Below are 21799 nucleotides of genomic sequence, written 5' to 3' on the forward strand. Positions count from 1 at the left end.
CTCCCTCTCCTATATATAGCTCCTATTCCAACACAAACCGAAACCGTATTATATTTTCTCCTATATTTCTTTCTTTCTTTCTTTAAGTTGTTGAGAATTAATAACGATGGATGAGGGCGAAATCCCTGGCTGCTTATGGTCTTCTTCTTCTTCTCCCAGTGATGATAACATGCGTAAAAGCGAGTCATGGTCGAATTTGATGTTGCTTGTCAAAGCACATGCGCAAGATGTTGATTTCGGGAAGGAGGATGCTGTTAGTGTTACTGGAACCAATTCCAACTCCAAGCTTCAAAGTGACTCGCTTTTGGAGTTTATGGCTGAACAGTTACCGCCTTTGGATTCTGCTCTGGAACATGAGATTACTAAGTCAAAGTCTCCAATGTACGCTGCTGTCGATTCCTCCAAAGTTTCTAACTGTAGCAATTCAAACGACTTGGTTCCTCTGCCATTGAATTGTGCATCATCTTTCTTGGTTCCTCTACCGATGCCTCCTGTTGATTTTGTTAGTGAGCAAGAGCTCCCTTACGCTGCACTCAATCAAGAATTCAATGTAGTGAACAACACTCAATTTCAGCCTCCAATTGCTAGTACTAATGGTGTTACGTCTTATCATAATTTTGCAGATGAGTTTGTTTCATTACAATTGAATTCTACAGTGACTAGTGCAGTATCATCGGTGGAATCATATTCGTCAGTTCCTCTACCCATAGTTGCTGCCAATCAAGTTAATCAACAATTTAATGTAGTGAACAACACTCAATCACAGCCTCCAATTGCTAATAGTAATGGTATTATTTCTTTATCATAATTTTGCCTTTAAAGAGTTTATTTTGTATTCTTATTTGTATGTGCTGCATATAGAATTTCAACAATGCTATTATTTATATCACTCTCTTTCACGAATGAATTCTCATAGAAAGAAATTTTTTTGTTTTTGTACATTGGTTAGCTGTGTATGAGCTTGAGTTTTATTGCTCTTTGTTTTGTATTATTTAGGTCTCTATTTAATTGTAACTTGGAACTAGCCTTGTTTCTTTTCATGAATAAATCTTTCTGATTTATCAAATTAATAAATAAATAGAACAATTCTATTATATCTATAATATATGTTTATTTGCTTTGAGAATAGAGGCTTGTTTTTTTTCAATTTAGAGTGTTGTGTTGAACAGTTATTTGATGATTGAATAGTTACATCAATTTGTGTTGTGGTTGTGGGTTTTTGCAATTAGCTGCCTTTACATCACTTGCTGAATTTGCTTTCTTGACCATGTATAGTTTTTCAATTTACGGCAAAGATCATTGAAAATTCTGATGAGGCAAAGCGTCAAAGAAGGTTGGTAACAAGAAATTTTATATTTTTTCAAATATTGTACAATGATTCTCAATTTGTTTTTATATTTAAAATGGATTGTATACCAATTTGATTATTTTCCATATTAGGAAGCAAGCAAATCTAAAATCAGCTAGACAGTCTAGAAAAAGAAGACAAGACATGATGAAAAACACCGAGAAAGAGGTAATGCTTTGTGTTTTTTGTTAACGCTAAACACTCTCACCAACAATATCCTTATATGAACGATAATTTAAGTTTTCATGGTTTTATATAGGTTGAACATCTTAAGGAGATAGCCTCAGAATCATCACTGGCTTTCTCGGAGCGTAAAGAAAAGTGTGACACATCTCATCGTTGGAATAGAGTTGCAATAATGGATCGTGTGGCAATTATTGCACGGGTAAGTCTGGGAAACAGATCATGAAAGTGCAAGGCTAAAAAATTACTTTCACTTTCTTTCTTTCTTCCCTTTGTAGTTTTTGCATTCATATAGAATATGCTGTTTATATATCTTATGAATTTTTTCAGGTCTATACATCTGAGAAACAAGTTATGAGAGTGACAGGGTTCCACCCACTCGATGACCCATATTTTATATCTATAGCTGAAAATGCTGGTCTGAATTTGTCGGATGTTAGAAGCCTGATACATGCATCTACATATCTCACTTCACCAATTCCACCATGCCTTAACCAACTGGTTTCTACTTTTTTCAATGCTCCACATCCCCAAAGACAACAAGTGCAAAATCAAAATTTTCTGAATACTGGTTTGCATGGGGCCATGCCTAGTTGGGATAATAACCAATAGAAAAAGTATTAGTTCAAAATTATTGATATTGATCTGTACATCTTTCTAATTGTTATTATGATTTAGTTAAATCATTATTGGTTAATTTGGACAAAAGTACTAATAATGTAGGATTTGGATTTCAATTTCTAGTTGAAATGAGTTGAATGATATGTTAAATTTGCCTTTTCTATTGATGAAATTTATGGATGGTTAAGCTTTATTAATTTTTTGAGTTGAAATTATTATGCGGGATATCACTAATGTTTTTGTTGGAGCAACATACCTAGAGTTCAAATCTTCACATGTTCACCTATTCTAATAAATGAAATATACATAACCTTCCTTCTTCTTCTTTTTTTCTTTTCTTTTTGGTTTTGAAAAGGGCTCTTTTTTTTGTTACATGCCTCAATAGGTGTGCACCGCAATTTGGTCAAGAATAATATTTTAGTCTTGTAATAATGTTGCACATATCGTATTTGTAAATTAATCATTCATAACCATTCTGCGAGAGATGCTACAAGGAAACAAAGAATAGAAATGATAGGTTGATATTCCATACTGAATTAAGTTATACAAACTAAGAAATCTATGCAGTAAGACTGCCAAAAGTTCATGGCAAATTTAGTGAACTTAATGTGCTTAAATAGTAAGGTGATGAATTCCTTTCACATTCAAAGGCATGAACTCCAATCAGTCTTTTGAACAAATAAACCATCACATGCAATCTCAATACAGTATCCAGCTTTGAAGTTACAACTCACATAATGTGTATCACATAACACCATTTTTACACATTATCCATTCATAAGAACTTATCAGATAGGAATAGAGGTGCACAGGTTAGCTACTAGTCACAAAATTTGTGTATGCATGCATCTTTTTATTTTATATGTTTTTTCCCCATTTAGGAAAGGGAACATATAAATATAAAAGTATGGGAACTGATTGCAAGTTATGTTAAATAGAAACAGAACTTACTAATGATACACCACTAGAACCCAGCTCACACATAGTGTTGACATTTACTTCAGCAATGAGCAACCCCGTCACAACCTAGAGTGACTTATATTTCTCACAAACTTCCCTATTTCATGAGTACTAACTCAAACACACACACACAAAGCCTAAGAGAATTACCATAAAAGCCCAACATAGGATGCATGTAACTGCAGAGGCTAGAAATCCAGTTTCTTGTGTCACGGCAGGAATTGCAAGGATTCTCGCACGTCACTACAAAAAAAAAGGCCTTAGGCCACGTTTGTAAAACGCAGCCTTTGGTCCAAAAAACGTAGCCATAGGCCATTTGGCCTATGGCCGCGTTTTTTTAGGCCACGTTTTCAAATGTGGCCCAAACCCCGTGACTATAGGCCAGAGAGGGTTTATGGCCGCACTTTCTAAACGCGGCCTAAGAAGGAGGTCTATGGCCACATTTTCCAAATGTGGCCTAAGAATGGGGTCTATGGCCGCGTTTCAAAACGCGGCCATAGTCTATCACCTTAGGCTGCGTTCAAAACGCGTCTATAGCCCCTTTTTTTTTTTTTTCCCCCCTAGCCCAGATGGCTTTAGAAGGACCTCCACACCTGAGGTAACTTTTCTACATAAGAGACTATAATGTGGAAAATCCATTATACTAGTACAATCACCACAAACCAGGCCCTCATTATACAGTTTTAATCTTGCATTAGTCTCACATTTATTGTAAAAACTCCGAAAACTTTTTATTCTTTTTAAGAATTATATTCTAAATGGTATCCTATTCCTATCTAATTAAGCATTAGGTTGATTCAAACAAAATGGTTTATTGATCAACCGAGTCTTGAAAGAAAGATTCTTAGTACTACATTATCTATACGCTATAAGAAGCAAGCATGAATATGTAAAATGGACAACCCTGTCAAGAGAGCCTATAAGGAAGTATTTTTGTCTACAAGGACAAGTCTAAAAAGTTTCAGTCTTGTAAGAATCAATATGTAAAATTTGACATATATTGGAATATAACAATTGGTGGTCAAATACAGCACCAAAGACAGCTTCTTTTAATTTGATCAAAAGGAAAATATACACATAGTACACTAATAGCAACAAGAACACAACGGTGATATATATGAAATTTCAAAAATGCAGGAAATATCATATTTAAAAGTTGAATGCAAATTAGATCAGACAATTGAAATTAAAAGCTCACAACACTTCAAATTAGAGGTACAAGAAGCCATTTAAATGAGACCAAAGTTGATGCAACTCTTTCACTCAATATATTTGATTTTTTGTTTCTCAAAAAAATATATTTGATTTTTTAATGTCAAGTCAGAAAGATACTGAAATAATAGAAACAGATGAGGTTACCACCTTGGATGAGGATTGCCTTTGACCACCTTTTGTCCATACTTCGCCACCTGTAGCCATCATCTAAAAGATCAACTTCACTTCTTGTTTGCATAATGATTTTTGGTTCTATTACAGTCTTGGGAACATGCCTTCTCTTTGGATTTGGCTCATGACCCACCCCCCCCCCCCCTCTTCTCTTGTTTCTGCATCACCTTCCTCCTCATTGTCAAATTGAGGGATAGAGAGTACAGTAATGGAGTAAAGCTTGGATGGATTTCGTGAATATAAGAGAAAAATATATATTAACCTTTCATGAAACAGTCAAATAAACTTGCAACATCAATCTTGGAAAAACTATAAAAAAAAAAATCGAAACCAAAATTTTCACTAAAACAAAGGGAAAGCTTTTACTCACCTTTCTTAGGAGCATGTGCTCTTTGCTTCCTCAATCTTCATCGTACTACTTAAAAAAAAAAAAATTTACGGATTGCAATTATATTTTAAGCCGCTTGGTGGGCTAAGAAATTACATCAAGAAATAATGAGATGAAAACAAACAAACATACCCAATCAAATTTATAAATTCTTAGGAGTAGTTCAGAATCTTGTAATTGAAATTGACTTTCAAAACCAACAATGCTCAAACTAAAGCAATTAACAACATTAATGGATTAGGAAATCTAAATAAAAATCATAATACTCCGTTGTTTCATACTGAGTTGAAGAGAAAGGGAAAATGTACCTTTTTTGGAAGGACTTTTCGTTATGGGTTAATACCACTGCTTGAGAAGAGCGTGACTCCAATAGGAGTGGAGTTCTCTGTCTCTTTTTTGTGGTTCTTGTTCCAAAAGACAAAGACATCTTTTTTTCATTTAGAAGCTATTGTGCCTCTTGATGTTTTAACTTTTAAGGGTAGAGGCAATTAAATGGAAGAATTGGAGAAACGAAGAGTTGTTTAGTTGAGAAGGGGAAGAGCTGAAAAAGGGAGAGAGAGAGAGAGAGAGAGAGAGAGTCATTAATTTAAGAGATTAAAAGAATCTGCCAAGCAAATCCATTTGTACGTCATTTATGGAGCCAATAGACACTATATTTATGACACTACAATTAATAAATAATTTAAAACAAATGGTTCAAAATTGAACTCCACTTAAATAAATAAATAAACAAGCAAAAAAGGTACCACATCCAACACACAACCATCAATAAAAAATAAAGAGATTCATATTCAACTGCAAAAGAGGAAGCGCATTCTCAAAATATATTCTGAATTGGGTCGAGAGATTAATTAATGAATTGATAATGACTCTCTTCCTCTTTTAATATTTTGAAGGAAAATGCAAAATCTAGTATAAAATTTTGTTTTAAAAAAATACTTATAAAGTGAATGTAATTGAGACCATGTTAACAACATAATAAATAAATATTTTTATTACTTTTTATGTTTTTTTTTTTGGAAACAATTACTTTTATATCTTGTGTTTAAAAATTGACACATTCATTTATAAGAATGTGTCAATTTATTTTTATTAAACAATATCAGGACTTTATTGACTATGCTTAAAGAATGAGTACTTCCCCATCCAAAAAAAAAGAGTACATCAGTCATAAGAATATTAGAAATACAAGGGAGGGGCAGGGGAGAGCAAATTTTCAAAGCAGAGGGGAGAGCAAATTTACAAAGAGTACATCAGTCATTTTATCTGATCATCTATTTCAAACCAGAGGAAAGGGGTCAGGGGAGAGCAAATTTTCAAAGCAGCACCTTCAAGAACTTCCTCTTTCGATTGCTCAAATGCACAATGGAAGGCTCTGCTCTCCTCTTCGTTTCTAAATTGGACAGTGACTCCCCTTGAATATGATGTCTTCTACTTCAAAAGTAATACTGTTAAGAGACGTGAGCATTTCACAATGCTTCAACAATCTTACATTACAAGTATATATCAAACATGACCTTATTCATCATCAATTTGCGTATTTTAAAAAGTAAAATGCAGCAGAAATGCACTGGTTAGATCACAGTTTTCCAAGCAAAGACCCAAATAAAGTTAAGATACTTAGCTTCACGCACATGCAAGGATATTTCTAGTGCACCACATTCTCACTCAGCAATATAAAGTACAAAGCTATCTATCTATCTATACAAACACTGAATTTATAAATTCAAATTGTATTCCATACCTCCTCAGTGGAATCAGACCCTTCAGTAAGGCAAACTGATTGAACAGAGCTTAATTTGAATATCTGAAAACACAAAAAAAAAAAAAAATAAATAAATAAACACACCTTTTATGCCCAACGTCACTGATTAAAAATAAATAAATAAAAACAAAAATGCATACATATAGCCAAAACTATAAAATAAGGAATTCTTGAATTTATTTGGCTCAATAAACTTATTTTATTCAATAAATAACAAAAAATAACAATAATGCTCAAAATAATTAATCTATTTTCTCTTCCATTTCTTTCTTTTCCTCTACTTTCTCAGCAGCCAAACGAACAATTAAACCAAAACAAAGCTGAAACCAAAACAAAGTTGAAACCAAAAGAAAAGAGTAAAGAGTATTCACTCTTAGAAACACACACGCACACAAACACCACACTGATTAACACAACGCTTGAATTTATTTGGCTCAGTCAGTCAAGTATAAAATAAAAACATCGATAATGCTCTAAATTTTAATCTATTTCCTTTTCCATTCCTTTCTTTTCCCCCACTTTCTCAGCAACCAATCGAACAATAAATTAAAAAACTGAAACGGATAACAAAATCGTAAAGAGTAAAGCCAAACCTGAGCAGTTCGAAGATCAACATTGATAGCAACAGCCGATTCAGGTTCCTTGTGAAATCAAAGCTCGGCGAGTCCAGAATCGTCGGAGAACCGAGCCACCACTGGCTTAGACTAAGATTCCGAAGAAGACGAAGTGAGGTCCAAGAATGAAACCAAAGTGAACTCTTGCTGTTTCTCCTTTTGCCCTACCGGACCCTCCATTATCGTTCTCTTCAAGCTTCAGGTCCAAAAAATTTCCAATTTTCAATGCAAACAAAAACAAAAATCTCTCAAAAATAAACAAATATATATGAAATTATAGCTTTATATTTGTCTCTATGAGTCTCTTTGTGTGAAAAAAAANGCAGCTCCAGTTGGAGCCCAGGGGGTTCAAATGAACCCCCTGTACTGAAACCAAAAAATATATATATATATATATTATATACTCTCTTTTTTGGTTTTGACACCTAGAATAAAATTTTGAACACCTTGGTCCTATATTTTTTTAAGCCCAGTTGAAAATAAGTTTGAATATAATTCTTTTAACAATATCTTGGTCTTTTTAAACCCACATACACAAAAAAAACAAAAAAAAAAAAAAAAAAACAATCACAAACCAATTTGATATAAAATTTGGAAAAAAATTAATAAGCCTAACAACAAAAGTAGAAATTTGTTAATCTTAAACCTTAGAAAAAATTCACTTAGATCTTAAAAAATTGAAATAAATCAATAAAATGAGAGATCAATTGAAGAATGATTGCTTGTTTGTGTACATTGAAAGAGATATAGTTTGTAGGATTAATAATGAAGATATCATGCAACAAATTCAAAATATGAAACATCGTATAAAGCAATTGTAAAACTTCATGTCTTTTTTTTTTTTGGGTGATGTTGATATATTCAAGTTCTTTTTTATTTAAAATTTTGTATAATTATATTTCTTACTGACCCCCCTTAAAAATAATCCTAGAGTCGCCACTGACTACTTTTATGGGGAAAACGCCGTTGAAAGTCAATTTAAAACTGAAATACTTGTGAGAATAAATTGACAAATTGCAACCTATATATAAAGATTTAATAATAAACAGCAACAATTGCAACCTACATTTTTACTCTACGAGATTAAGCAAGTAATGTCCACAGTGAGGGAGGAATAAAAGACCAAAAAAAAAAAATCATATCTAAAATACAGAAAACCAAAACATATTTTGTCAAAATCCCAAATACATAAGATGCTAAGATAAATGTATTTATGACAACTGTGAAAAACAGGTTGAGAGAGAGAGCAAAAATAAAACCAATGAGAATAAATTGACAATTATAAAGAGCATACCTGTAACAGTGCAGCAATAGTACCAAAAGAATTCCACAACAATGGAGCCAAATCTTGAAATAATTCTCTCTTCTAAAAAAAAAAAAACATAAATTAATTAGGCACACCCATATAAGTGCAGCAATAGTACCAAAAGAATTCCACAGGGAAGGAGCCAAATCTTGAAATAATTCCTTGTTCTAAAAAAATGAAACCAAAGGCAGACAGAAGTTTATAATTACAGCAAACAACAGCAAATTGCATAACCATTCAAAGAAAAGAACATGGGCATATTTCATACAGAGTCTTCAACAAAACCAGTCATTGCACAAATCCAAGTAGTTCAGTATCTACATTGTGTTTTTAGGCTATAAAGTCCAATTTTTTTCTTTTATGATAAAGAAGTGTGAAATCTTCTTGTACAACCACAAGTACACAGGTAATCTCAATATCAAAATCTCTTGCAGCGTACTATCAAACTACTAGGTAAATTTATCCTAGTGGTTATGGAAAATCACATGTGATTGTTCAAATACTGAAGCGCATATGCTTGGTCGTTGTACTAATCATGTAATTTCCTTTTTAACTTTGCTCTTGTTACGTATTTTTCTTTGATTGTTATCTTTATACCATGTGTAACTAACTTCATAGCATATATGCAGTATGATCTCACTATTTGACAACATAGAACAGAACAATCATGGCCCTGTATACTCGTTGCCCATTTCACAATTAAAATTTATGGATTCTCCATCAGTGTCTTTCACAATTAAAATATAAAAAATTGGATGACAGGTATTGCAGAGGATTTTATGTACTTATACCACAAATGGTTTGCCTCAAAGGCTGCATTGCCAAGCAGTCTTTAACATGCCTGCAATTGCCTTAGCTGAAACTCATTCCTATCTGCTGACAGGTAACTCAATAAGCCTTGAAGTACTCTTTTGCTAAACCATGAGAAGTTACAGAACTTCTTTCTATTTTTGTTAATTATGGTTGTAATTAACAAAAAGAAACCGCAATTGCAATCGCAATGGCAGCGGTATAAGTACTTATAGGTAGTGCTTCAAAAAACGCAGGAAATTCGTGAAATGTTAAATCGTATAAACAAATGCAGCAAAATCTCCTAGATTTAAACAAAGTTTGGATGATCTAATTATTTAATTATTTGAATTTCGTATTTAATAAAAAAAAATGGAGCAGAAGTTATAGGTAATCATCCAAAAGCGCGGGAAATTCCTGAAAAATCAAATTGATAAACAAACACAAAAAAAAAAAAAAAAAAAAAAAAATCTCCAAAATCAAAGAAAATGAAGCTTGAAGGAGCGAATTAAATAATTACTTCAGAATAGAGCACAGATTCAACCTTACAAATCAACAATCAATAGGTACAGAGAGTTTTCCAATTTCAAAATCAACAATCAACAATGAACATTTCATAAGAGAGAGTAGAACCTGTAATCAAACTAGTGGAATCAGCGATGCTGGAGTCAAGATGAGAGGAAACCTTCGTTTTTGAGAAATGTGCGAAAGGAAAATCAAAGAAATGCGGTGAAAATCTACGAGAAAGTGGGAGAAAACAACGAAACACAAAAATTCAAAGAAGAAATTAGGGTTTGTGATTAGGCAATACCAATTCTTATCAATGCGATTGAGAGACGAAGAAAACACACCGTGACCGAGAGAGACGAAGTCACGAAGAGAACACCGAGCTTAGATTGAGAGAGACAAAGTGACACAGACGAAGAAATCACGAACTTGAGCTTGAATGCTATGTGATTTCCATGATTACCGAGCTTAGATTTGTATTTGGGGAAAATGAGACAGTGAGAGATCTCAGAGAGAGAGAGAGAGAGAGAGAGCTTGCGATATATGAGAGACCGAGAGTTTTTTTTTTTTTTTTTTTTTTTGGTGGAGGGAAGAGAGAGTGTGATTTTTTTTTTTTTTTTAAAGGAAGGTTGGGTATTTTAAATATTTTTTTGAAATTTTATTCAAGGGTTGAAAATTTTTTTTGGGTATTTTTATTAGGGATTGTGAATTTAAGAGGATTTACATTTTAGTGATAAAATTAACCACTTTTTTATATATTTATTTCAAGGGTTGTGTTAATTATTTTGAAGGTCCTTAATAAATCTAGTAATAGTCTTACTTTATTGTATATTTGGACAAATTTTAGTAACCCTTGAAAAAAAAGGGTCGAAGCAGCTCATGTTGTTTGTAGTGTACCTTCCTTATGGGCACACCAATTAATGGAATGACCTACTTTGACATAATCAAGGAATATTTAATGAATCCTTTAATAACATTGACACCATCAGTAAAAAGTTTTTTTTCCCCCTTTTTTAAGTCAATAGGCTTAGTAATTATTGTTGGTTTTAATTAACTTAAGGGTGAGGCTTGATATGTGTTCAAAAGTAAACATGTGGTATAATTTCAACGGGTCTAGTGCAACTGGATACTAGACCCAAATCTCATCCTTAACTTAATTGTTATTTTTTTTTTTTTTTTTTTTTTGGTAATTGAACAAAAATTTGGGGTTTGAAGAGCATACACCAAAAACCAATTGATATCTTTAGATTTGATAATAAAAGAGCAATCATCATACAATACAGTAGACATCATAGATCATATTATGATTATTATTATTGTTATACTATGAAATTTTAGTCCTTATGATCATTAGTCCTTAAAATTTTATGATTATTATTATTGTTATGCTATGAAATGGGAAACTTTGTAGAGTGTAACATTTTTTTAATTTTAGAATATTGAAAATCTGTATAATATCTAAAAGCTAAAATGTAAAATTTATTAATGCTACGTTGAGTTATATCAATGTAACATTTTGGTCATTTTAGTCCACTGTAGTCTGTTTAGCACTTTTCAGTCCTTTTGGTCCAGGTTGGTCCATTTTGGTCTATTTAGTCCAGTTCAGTTCAGTTCGGTCTATTTTGTTCATTCAGTTTAGTTCGGTCCATTTTAGTCCATTTAGTCAACTTCGGATTATTTTAGTCCACTTCGGTCTTTTTGGTCCATTTTAGTGATACTTTGGGATGAGAGCTTTCTTAGAAAAATGAGTTGTTTTATTGACAATTATGTCATATTCTCAGTATAATGCTGGTAGATTCTTGATAAAATTACATTTTTCTTATGTTATTAAAATCTTTTATTTTTATTTTTCTAATATAAATGATGGATTTACTTATGTATATTTTTCTCTTTAGGTCGTTCAAGACATATATATGATTCTCATAAAAAAAAAAATTAAAAAGGACATATAAATGATGAATAATTTTTAAGGAGTACAAGAAACAAAATGCATTATGTTTCATTAAAAGAAAAAACACTTAAAAAATTTAAAACACAATCAAATAAAAAATATAGATAACTTGATTTAGAAAATATAATTGTAAGAGCACAAAAGAATGGGCCAAGCCCACTTAGAATAGTGGTACTCAGTATTTTTGATCCAACACAATTAATTTGTAAGAAAGTGGGCTTTTAATGTCAACTATAATGCTAAGTAGGATTCAAGCATAAAATTAAGTATGTAATGACTCTTGATGTGAAAAGATGAAGTAATGAAGTACAGATTTAATATAAACTCTTCCTTGGGCCTGTTTGGGGATAGATTGTTCTAATACAGTTAATGTCTCCACATTGTCCTGTGCTTGGATCCCTCTCTCCCACAATAATATATGGCACTTTGCTAATCATATCATATAATTTTAAGAAAGGTTTGTAAGAAAAAGAAAAGAGACGTGGTTTTGTTTGTGGGAAGTGGAAAGGAAAAAAGAATTGAGATTGAGATGAAGAAGGCACAGAGTGAAGCAAAGGAGGTGGAAGAGCTGCTACAAGCAGCTCAGGACGAATTGCTTCTCAAGCTTTCTCTCGATTCCCACATGTCCCGAGTCTCTCCCAACTACATCGACTCCGATCTCGACCGTCGCTTCCAAGCACTCAAAAAATCTCGACCTTCCTCCTTATCCTCATCCGTTGTTCCTCAATCTCAATCGCACAAATCGACCGACGACAACAGCAACAACTCCGATCTCTCTGCCAGATTCGCCGCTCTTAAAGCTAAGGGCTCTTCATCTTCTTCTTCTTCTTCTGCAGCTGTTGGTGTTGGTGTGGGTCCCAGCAGCAATATATTATATGAAGAAGAAGAAGATGATGAAGATGACGAAGTGGAGAAGTTGATTCGGTGGGCCAAGGATGCAGCTCGTCTCGACCCTTCTCCTCCATCTGATGATGATGATGATCAAGATGATGATGATGATGAAGACGAAGACTATAAGAAAGATTGCCATGAAGAGCCTAAGGGAAATCATTCTCGTCGGAAATAAAGACCCATTTTCTATTTTATTTTGATTACGACATTCTTCTTGACTTGTCCTTCATCATTATTACCAAATTATTACTTCTCGACTATGTCAAATAAATCAAAATGTAATTTCTTCAATTCCAATTGCCATTTGTTTCTACTCTTGTCTTTTGGTTTGAATATTGTAATAACAAATTCACCTAATTTTATTAAAACATTTGTGGATTGATTTCATCATTCCTTGTTTATCTCACCACTAGCACCAAAGAAAGAGCCAAGTCTTTTGAGTATGATACACACACACTATTGGAAGACCAATACTGGCCTACTGTACTGTCCTCTACTATTATATCATATTATGGTCCCACTATTTTAACCATAATTCACTGCCATTTGTCATTCATGCACACTACCTTTCACAGCTCCTTCAGAAATTTCAATTTGCATTTTCTAAGAGCTGCCAGCATAGTCTGAATTGGTAATTTTTGTAATAGACAGCATTTTCAAGTACTTCATTGATTTCAAACTTCAAAACACCCAAAAAAAAAAAACTACTACTGCTATTATAGCTGATCACTGAAACTTGGAGAGAGAGATAATAGTGGATTTACCCGCAATACCTGCCTTAAAAGTAATTAATCCTTAAGCAAACAATTGGATTGTAACAATTAAAACTACTCCCACTTGGAACAACTAATGGAGATAAATGTTTTATAATATCATACATGTATAACTCAACTAGATAAAATATGTAGAGTAACAAAGCCTTAAAAAAGTAAAAACCCAAAGAATATGGAAAAAAAAAAAATCAGAATGTCTAACAACTTTGTGCCATAAAATTACTATTTAAGCTATCAATCAAAATGTAAATCACCCTTCACAGTGGGCTGATATTCATATCTAATGAACAACAATGACGCCAAGAACAATCTGACTGTAAAACTGGCGGTACAGGATGACTTATGACTGCATGGCGATTAACCACAAACAGCAATTTGGAAGAGCAAAATTCACATCAAGGTCGTGGAACTTTTTCTTACTAGTACTATATAGCCAAAAGAATTTTGAATTCTACCAAAGTTTTTCCCTGTATCCTGCAGAAAATGGAATTAAAACATCTATATATCATTTACGAGACAGGTAAGATAGAAACAAATGGAAAGGGTTTCCCAACCTAGCATGAAATTAACGGAATTCATCATGGTACTCATAGTCATCCTCGTCCTCATCGTCATTGAATATAGCACTGTAAAATACATAAGGGTTATCAATCATCTCTGCCAAGGTTAGACGCCCATCTTTATCAGCATCTGCCTGCAACAAAAAATCAATACATTATTTTAAAAACTAAACTGCTCTATTCATTATCAAGTCACACTTCCACAAAACCAACTTGAACCCAGAAATTAATCTGAAATCTGTTGTTAAGTCAAATTCATGTGATACTCATCATTAGCATGAACTTCTACTTTGTATACTACTAGCACTTCTGGAACATTAACAAAAGAAGAGATAGGAAAATATATTTTTTAGATGAAAAGATTAAAAAGAAATCATCAAACCATAATGAGACCACAAATTTATCACAACTAAACTGGTGTCCATTTTTTAACAAGAAAAGATGATTTGCACAATCACAATAAGGTTCCTATATTAGTGCTCTCCTCTTAGCTAGGAAATCAGCTTGTGAGTTTTCTGAACAAATTGGAATTAGAATACTACCCTAAAGGCCCATAGGGAGACCAGCTATTTCCTTCAGCATACCTATAGAACCCTTGAGATCAGGATACTCCTAATGCACTGCACAGAATGCGTACTTCAATCAACTTCCCCAGCCTACTGTAGCCTATCAACTGTTTGCATCTTCATTTTCAACTTTGTTTATGTAAGTAAATAATATTTCATAAAAGAATAGCCTGAGTACACGGGAAGTATACACAGGGACCCTAAATGAAATAAAGGAGAACTACAAGGGTAACATCTAAAGTTAATAGTATCTATAAAATCCTAGAAGTCGGAAGCAGTACACAGCCTTGCAGCTAGATCCCACTCATAAAAAGATCCCAAGAACTTGGACTTTATTTGAAGTACCAAGCATTCCTTCAAAGATACTTGCACTCGTTTCTCTCCATATACTCCACATTAGACATAGAAGCCTCACCCCCCAAATTTTAGGCTGTGATTTTTTGCCAAACGTTCCCTTCCAACTAAACGACAATTCAGATACCAACTTTGGCATTACCCAACTCACTCCTGCTAGAAGTTGGCAGCAGTACATGGCCTAGCAGCTAGATCCCACTTATAAAAAGATCCCAAGAATTTGGACTTCGTTTGAAGTACCAAGCATTCCTTCAAAGATACTTGCACTCGTTTCTCTCCATATACTCCACATTAGACATAGTAGACTCACCCCCCAAATTTTAGGCTGTGATTTTTTGCCAAAGGTTCCCTTCCAACTAAACGACAATTCAGATACCAACTTTGGCATTACCCAACTCACTCCTGCTAGAAGTTGGCAGCAGTACATGGCCTAGCAGCTAGATCCCACTTATAAAAAGATCCCAAGAATTTGGACTTCATTTGAAGTACCAAGCATTCCTTCAAAGATACTTGCACTCGTTTCTCTCCATATACTCCACATTAGACATAGTAGATCACCCCCCAAATTTTAGGCTGCGACTTTTTGCCAAAGGTTCCCTTCCAGCAAAACAACAATTCAGATACTGACTTTGGCATTACCCAATTCATTCCTACAAAACAAAACACAAATGTCCATAAGCCTGTGGCACCCCACAATGAAGATAAGATGATCTATCGACTCCCATTGGATTTGCATATACAACACCAATCCACAATAATTATACCCTTCTTTCTCAAATTATCTATTGTTAAGACTTTTACCCTGCACTGCAGTCCAAACAAAGAAAGCAACAGGAGACGGAGCTTTAAGAGGCCAAATAGATCTCCAAGGAAAAGATTTATTACCCCCCTCTCCCTCAGCACATTATAGTATTTATTTACTCTAAATCCCAAGTCTTTAGAATTAGACCAGATCATCTTATCCTCCTGACCTTGTTACACCTTAGCTGTATACAGTTTCTCCAAAAAAGCATGCATTGACTCCAACTCCTATTATGAACAGCTTCAATAAATGAAGGGTTCCATAGAATAACACCATGTGTAATCTCCATATAGTCTGCCACTGTTGCCTCTGTTTTTGCAATTTGAAATAGTTTCAGGCCAACATCACAAATCATGCCAAAAGTGATCCCCTGAAACTATTTCCCACCTAGAAACAGATGAAATAGTCAAATTTAATCCAACCTTGGCTTATAAACTTCCATAAGCTGACACCATATGGACCCCTTACACTTTCCATGCACCAACCACCCCAAGAGATCCCACATTCAATCTCTACCACTCTTCACCAAAGTGCAACCCTCTCCACCACAAAACACAACAATCATTTGCCTAGAAGGGCTTGGTTGAAAATCAAAATCATTATCAAATTCCACCAAAGCCAACAAGTTCTGGAAGATAAGCCAATTAATACCCAGACAATACCCATGATTCGTACTAAGCTGACAATAACATCTTGCCTAAAATGCCAAGAGAAGAGCATCTACATTCAACTTTTAGTAACATAATGCAAGGTAGGCCAAAATATTAAACTGTAAAATCCTGGACATGACGGTGAGCTAGATCCTAACTTAGTTGATGACAGATTTCCTAGTGAACTCAAAGCATAAAAATGTAAAAGAAGAGACAATTATCCGATCAGCAGAATAGATAAGTATGTCATTGATGGCCTATCACTTCTCTCATCCCAAATAATTATACTAGAAACAATCATGACTATAAAAAAAAAAAAAAAAAATATTGTTCTTTTAGGAACGCCACTTAAAACACATAGGGCAGTGTTTCCTGTCTACTAGATCCATTGAGATGCCTAAAACTAGAGGCCTCCAACAAAAAGTGCCACCATGAAATGAAAACTGACCATCGTATGCTCTTCCGAGCTTCCTTAAAAAGCAGTCAAGTCTTATAAAAGTCACCAACCATGGGGATAAAATTGTAGGACAGAAAATTAACAATAAAGTTAACTTTGCTAATCCATGCCTAAGAACCATGAGTTTGTACAGCTGTATGCTTCTGCATGGATAAACAAATTTGAAACAAGATACACACATCTGATATAGTAATTTTACAATCCCAACAAAACAAAAAATACTAAACAAAACTCTCAACTGGAAGAGGGGGAAAAGAACTGGAATACAAAAAACTCATAGCCTTATAAAGAAACACACAAAAAGACACATACAGACATACGTAGATACGGAGGCTTCAAAGATGATTACTTGCACACACACACAGAAAATAGACATACAGGACAGGGCCTTTAGAGCCTTTTACATCTGAATTAATTTTTAAAATTTGCACCTGTAGCTTCAGTCACTAATTCCATCTAGGGGCAGCAAAGTTCAATATAATAAAAATTAAATCTGCATGGCTACTATCACTCCTGTCTCCTATTATCAACATCATCCATGACAACAACTTATTAGTACATGCTGCCTTCAGGCAACAGGCTGGCTATCTCCTGAGCATCTTTGGTAATACTTCTACATAAAGATTTCCATCTCCAGTTAGATGCACAACTTGAAACACAACAGCAGTTGTGAACTTCCATGAAACCTCAGATGAAATAAGAATAAAAAATATGTTTGAATGACAAGTTCTTTTGCTCATCGGAAAAACAGGGAGTCAAGGACCTTAATGGTACATTTCAAACAATAGCTTCTCTTAAACTAGGACAAATAACATTGATTACATGATACAAGAGAACTGAAGCAAAGTTGACTGAAGATGCAGAACAAGGCTCCTGATTATTTAAGATTCATTAAATTATCATTTAATAAGACCCCCAACATAAATAATATTTTGACTCATATTAGTAAACATGCAAAATAGTATGCTTCACACTAAATACAATCTTCCAAGTAAGTGGCTGCAATTTATATTTAGTGCTTAGATGACTCAATCTGCATATCGAAATGACTCAGCAAGTAGACATTTCTCATCAATCAAATAAGAAACTGGTTTCAGTTGAATACCTGCGATATGATGTAATCTGCTTGTTGTTTCGCATAGTAACTCTCTGACGGGTGAAGTTTTCCAATTACAGGTAGTAGTTCTACATCTGACAAGTATCTGTGAAAGAAAATTCCAATACAAGTAAATAATAGAATATATCATTCAAAGAACATTATTTAAATGAGAAATATATCTTTGATCAATACCCATCACCATCTTTGTCAAGCTGAGCAAACAATTTTTTAGCCGGGGCCTCCATTGAATCATCAAATTGATGTGAAGAATTGTGACCTTCTTCATCATAGTTCCTCACCATGTCAAAAAGCCCATGAAAAAATTCTTTAAAGTTAACCTTCCCGTCTTTGTCAGTGTCCCTTTCCCTAAAGAGGCAAAAGTGCAAAGTGACCAATTAGACAAGGAAAAGCAATGACATTACAACAAAATCAAAGCCCCATTAGAGATGACATTGAAGGAACAAAAGGTGAAACATTGTAGTAAGATAATAAAATTAAAAGAGTCATTAATCAAACCAAGGCAAAAGAATCAACTGTGTAATTGTGTATCAAGCAGTTAACTCATCAAATGTAGTTATAAGACTTTGAATAAAATTGGTTACCACTAGATTCATGCACATGTACCCAGAACTTAAAGGAAAGGTCCCTGACCACCAAAGAATTCCCATCTTTTTTGTTTTTTGATAAGTATCAAAGAATTCCCATCTTATATACCTCTATGGTTAAAATCAGAATTCATAGGTAATTAGCTTCATATGAAACAAAATGAGTTCAGAGCCAAGAAAGTAAAAAATTTCAACCAAGTTAGTCAGAATTTTAGATTTTATAACTCATATGAATATTTATTAAAAAGAGAAACGCAAGTTAGTTAAAGTGTTTACATGAAAGTTTAATGTGAGTGAGAATCAAGTGTCAAGTCCCTCATAAGAATAAAAACATAAAGTATACTATCAATTCATGCATCAACAATGCATCTTGAATGATGCATTAAGTGGCCTGTTATTGATACAGGAATTCAAGAAAATCTAGTGATCAAATTTGATAAATAATAAAAATGTTAGAATATGCTGCCAGAAAGAGAGAATTTAGACTGGGAGGAACAGATTAGCGCTGACTAATTGAATTGGCAACCTAGAGCCTTTCACCATAAGAAAATCATTCCATGCCCTTGGGGAACGATCTAAATAAGTAGGTAAAAACATTTGTAGCTAAGTTACCAATGGCAACAATGACACAACTACAAACCGGACTGAAAAATGAATTTATCCAATGCATGTATGGATTAAAAGGATGCAATAATTTATAACTGTCAGAGAAGGGAACTTAATGAAACTCAAGTTACCTTAGCTCCTCCTTGCACAACCACTGAAGTAGCTTTGGATTTTTAGTATCAGCTGGGTGCAGAAAGCTAGAGAATGAACAAGGGAAAAGTTGAGGAAAAGCATTAGCTGCAATTGAAAGAACAATTAAAGAAGCTTTTTGCAATAAAAGAAACTTTCTAAACAAAGTAGAAGCTCACTCGTTAAACTCAGTTATATTCAGAAGACCATCTCCGTCTGCATCTGATGCATTAAAATGCTCCTCTTTCCACCAACCCATATCATAGCCAAAAGAAGTATTATCTGGTAAATGAAATAGGAATTAGTCGCCAAGACAAACTCATATAGAAATGAGGTCCTGATGGTCTATGAGAAAACATAAGATATGGCCCTAAAAAGAGCAAACTGATGACAACATTTCATTGTAGATGACCCAAATGGTAGTACGATGGTCACAGTCACATCCTATATCTGGTGAGTTAAAATAACTAAAGAGCGACTCTACATGATCAAGTGGAGTAAACAGGAATCCTAAAAATTGGGTCTTGCTTACACTAAAATCTTGAATCAATTTATAATGTTTGTACCACAACATAGACGAGTAACTATCACAGTAAACCCATTAATGAACTAACTGAGACATAATTAAGATTCCAAGTTATCTAATTTAGGAAATAAAATTAAGACAAAAAATTAAGAAGTCTAATAAATTCTTCATAAAGTCAAGTCAATTCATAGTCTCATGAACCATCAAACATATTATAACTACACCAATTGAGCTCTTCCACAACAAGAAAGAAGAAGTAAAGCGTAATCCACATATTCACCCAAAAAAAAAAAAAAAAGGACACACGGCTTTCTCCAAGAAAACATGAATTCACTTGATTACAATGAGATTAAGAAACAAATAACAGTGAAATTAGAACAGAAATGCATCATGTGTCGCTAACTATCCAATGTTCACACCATTTTAAAAAATGACTACATAGACTAAAATTGAGCATTCCCATTCCCATTGACATAGCACCCATAAATAATTCCACACAGAAAAACTGATCCAAAATCTACCATTACTCAAACACACATAAGACAAAAGAAACAGACCTGCATTTAGAACCCAACTGGGGGGCTCATACTCGGCAAAAGAGACAAACCCATCTTTGTTCTTATCATGCACATCCATTTCCCTCTGTGTCCTATGCATCACTTCCCTCTCAGCTTGCTGCAAGTTCCACTGAGTCAACTCGTGCTCAGTCACAAACCCGTCAGTCGGGTCCGCATCAATCCTCGGAAACAACACGACCAATCTATTGGTCACATTAAACCTCTCCTCGTCATTCAAGTAATCCTCGGCGTCCGCGAAGTCCTCCCACTCGGGCTGTGACTCAGCTCCGGGAGCCGAGTCCGATTCATGCTGAACCAACTCGGGGTGAGAGTGTTCCATATACTGCCTCTCCCATTGACGGTCCTCGCGGCGGAGCTCCAGGTCAGCGACAATGGGGTCGAACGGCACGGGGTCATGATGGGGACGCACTTGGTGAGAGAAGGTGAAGTTTGATCGGAGCTTTAGGCGGCGGTGACGGTGGTTCGAGGGTTTACTCGGAGAGTAAGAGATAAGAAAGAGAATAAGCACTGCTACGGTTATGTATATCAAAATCGAAACTTTGCCCATTGTTTTTTTTTTTTTTTTACAATATATAGTGTTATATGTTTACAATGCAATGAAAACTTCAAATGGGCGTGTTCAAAATTGAAGCTTTTGGGTGATTTTGGAAATGGGAATAGGAGATTTTGGGTATGGCGTTGACAATGCAATCTAAGATTGCAAAAGGGTATTGTTCAAAATTGAAGATTTGGGTGATTTTGCAAGGGATCTAGCACTTGTTTTGTAGAGAGAGAGAGAGAGAGAGTTGAAGAAATTGGAGTGGAAGGTGAAGAAGTGTTAAGGTGAATGTCGTGGATTAAGAGAGGAGGAAGTTCTAAGTTGTTTGTGAATTTGTGATGTGCTGTGGTGTCGTGTAGATGTAAAATTGTAGATCTGCTGGACAAACCAGTTCATGGGTTTTACCTTTGTCGGTTGTCGATGTTGTTGTGTGTGTCTTTCTCTCTGCTTTCTAAATTATTAATATTCAACACACAATTTGCTGTTCGATTGCATGTGCGAGCTTTTTATTTAGTACTCTAGAGTCTAGAAATGTTATAATCCCATATATTTTTCTTTTCTAATTGAGGGTTTTCTGAGATAGAATGGAGGTTTTTTTTACTCTTTTTTTTTTTTTTTTTAATTTCATAGTTAGATAGTTAGGAAAATGAGATTTGAATCTTGAGGTTACAATTGAACTAGACACGCTCTAAGGCTCTCCATGAATAAATTACAAGAAAAAAGGATGTTAATGAATAAGAGCAGTGGAATACTAGAGAAGACAGGTTGATACAAAGAAAAAAATGGTATCGAGCAAGACTTTATTTTTTGGTTGAGCAAGAAATTAATCATTATTCAAAATTGAGTC

General features: G+C 34.2%; 3 protein-coding genes and 2 long non-coding RNA genes across 7 annotated transcripts; 2 read left to right on the forward strand and 3 right to left on the reverse strand.

Annotated features, from left to right (window-relative positions):
* On the forward strand, window positions 1-2295 carry LOC112025272 (uncharacterized). Its single transcript, XM_024057925.2, has 5 exons — window positions 1-788; window positions 1276-1333; window positions 1441-1516; window positions 1608-1733; window positions 1862-2295. Exons 1-5 carry the CDS (start codon window positions 107-109, stop codon window positions 2141-2143), a joined length of 1224 nt encoding a protein of 407 aa, XP_023913693.2. The 5' UTR covers window positions 1-106; the 3' UTR covers window positions 2144-2295.
* Window positions 1741-10442, reverse strand: LOC112027271 (uncharacterized). Its single transcript, XR_010624407.1, has 4 exons — window positions 10212-10442; window positions 9994-10097; window positions 8560-8631; window positions 1741-2120 (listed from the first exon to the last, which is right to left on the reverse strand). It is a non-coding gene; the product is annotated as an uncharacterized LOC112027271 (long non-coding RNA).
* On the reverse strand, window positions 5289-7500 carry LOC111998941 (uncharacterized). 2 transcript variants are annotated; one of them, XR_010624410.1, is made up of 4 exons: window positions 7245-7500; window positions 6631-6693; window positions 6215-6317; window positions 5289-5427 (listed from the first exon to the last, which is right to left on the reverse strand). It is a non-coding gene; the product is annotated as an uncharacterized LOC111998941 (long non-coding RNA). The 2 variants fall into 2 exon arrangements; XR_010624409.1 differs by lacking the exon at window positions 5289-5427 and having other exon boundaries at window positions 5831-6317; window positions 7245-7496.
* A 1724-nt stretch (window positions 10443-12166) lies between the features above and the next one.
* Window positions 12167-13113, forward strand: LOC112027281 (uncharacterized). The gene has a single exon (XM_024059954.2). The coding sequence runs from the start codon at window positions 12348-12350 to the stop codon at window positions 12882-12884; it is 537 nt and encodes a 178-aa protein (XP_023915722.1). The 5' UTR covers window positions 12167-12347; the 3' UTR covers window positions 12885-13113.
* Window positions 13114-13516: 403 nt separating this feature from the next.
* On the reverse strand, window positions 13517-21429 carry LOC112027279 (uncharacterized). 2 transcript variants are annotated; one of them, XM_024059952.2, is made up of 7 exons: window positions 20394-21429; window positions 19490-19592; window positions 19313-19378; window positions 18163-18336; window positions 17977-18073; window positions 14037-14176; window positions 13517-13949 (listed from the first exon to the last, which is right to left on the reverse strand). In XM_024059952.2, exons 1-6 carry the CDS (start codon window positions 20959-20961, stop codon window positions 14048-14050), a joined length of 1137 nt encoding a protein of 378 aa, XP_023915720.1. In that variant the 5' UTR covers window positions 20962-21429; the 3' UTR covers window positions 13517-13949; window positions 14037-14047. The 2 variants fall into 2 exon arrangements, with proteins under 2 accessions (XP_023915720.1, XP_023915719.1); XM_024059951.2 differs by having other exon boundaries at window positions 13517-13956; window positions 20394-21428.
* Between the last annotated feature and the right edge of the window lie 370 nt (window positions 21430-21799).

The sequence above is a fragment of the Quercus suber genome, unplaced genomic scaffold, assembly GCF_002906115.3.
Source record: "Quercus suber isolate HL8 unplaced genomic scaffold, Cork oak 2.0 scaffold_19, whole genome shotgun sequence".
NCBI classification, from domain to species: Eukaryota; Viridiplantae; Streptophyta; class Magnoliopsida; order Fagales; family Fagaceae; genus Quercus; species Quercus suber.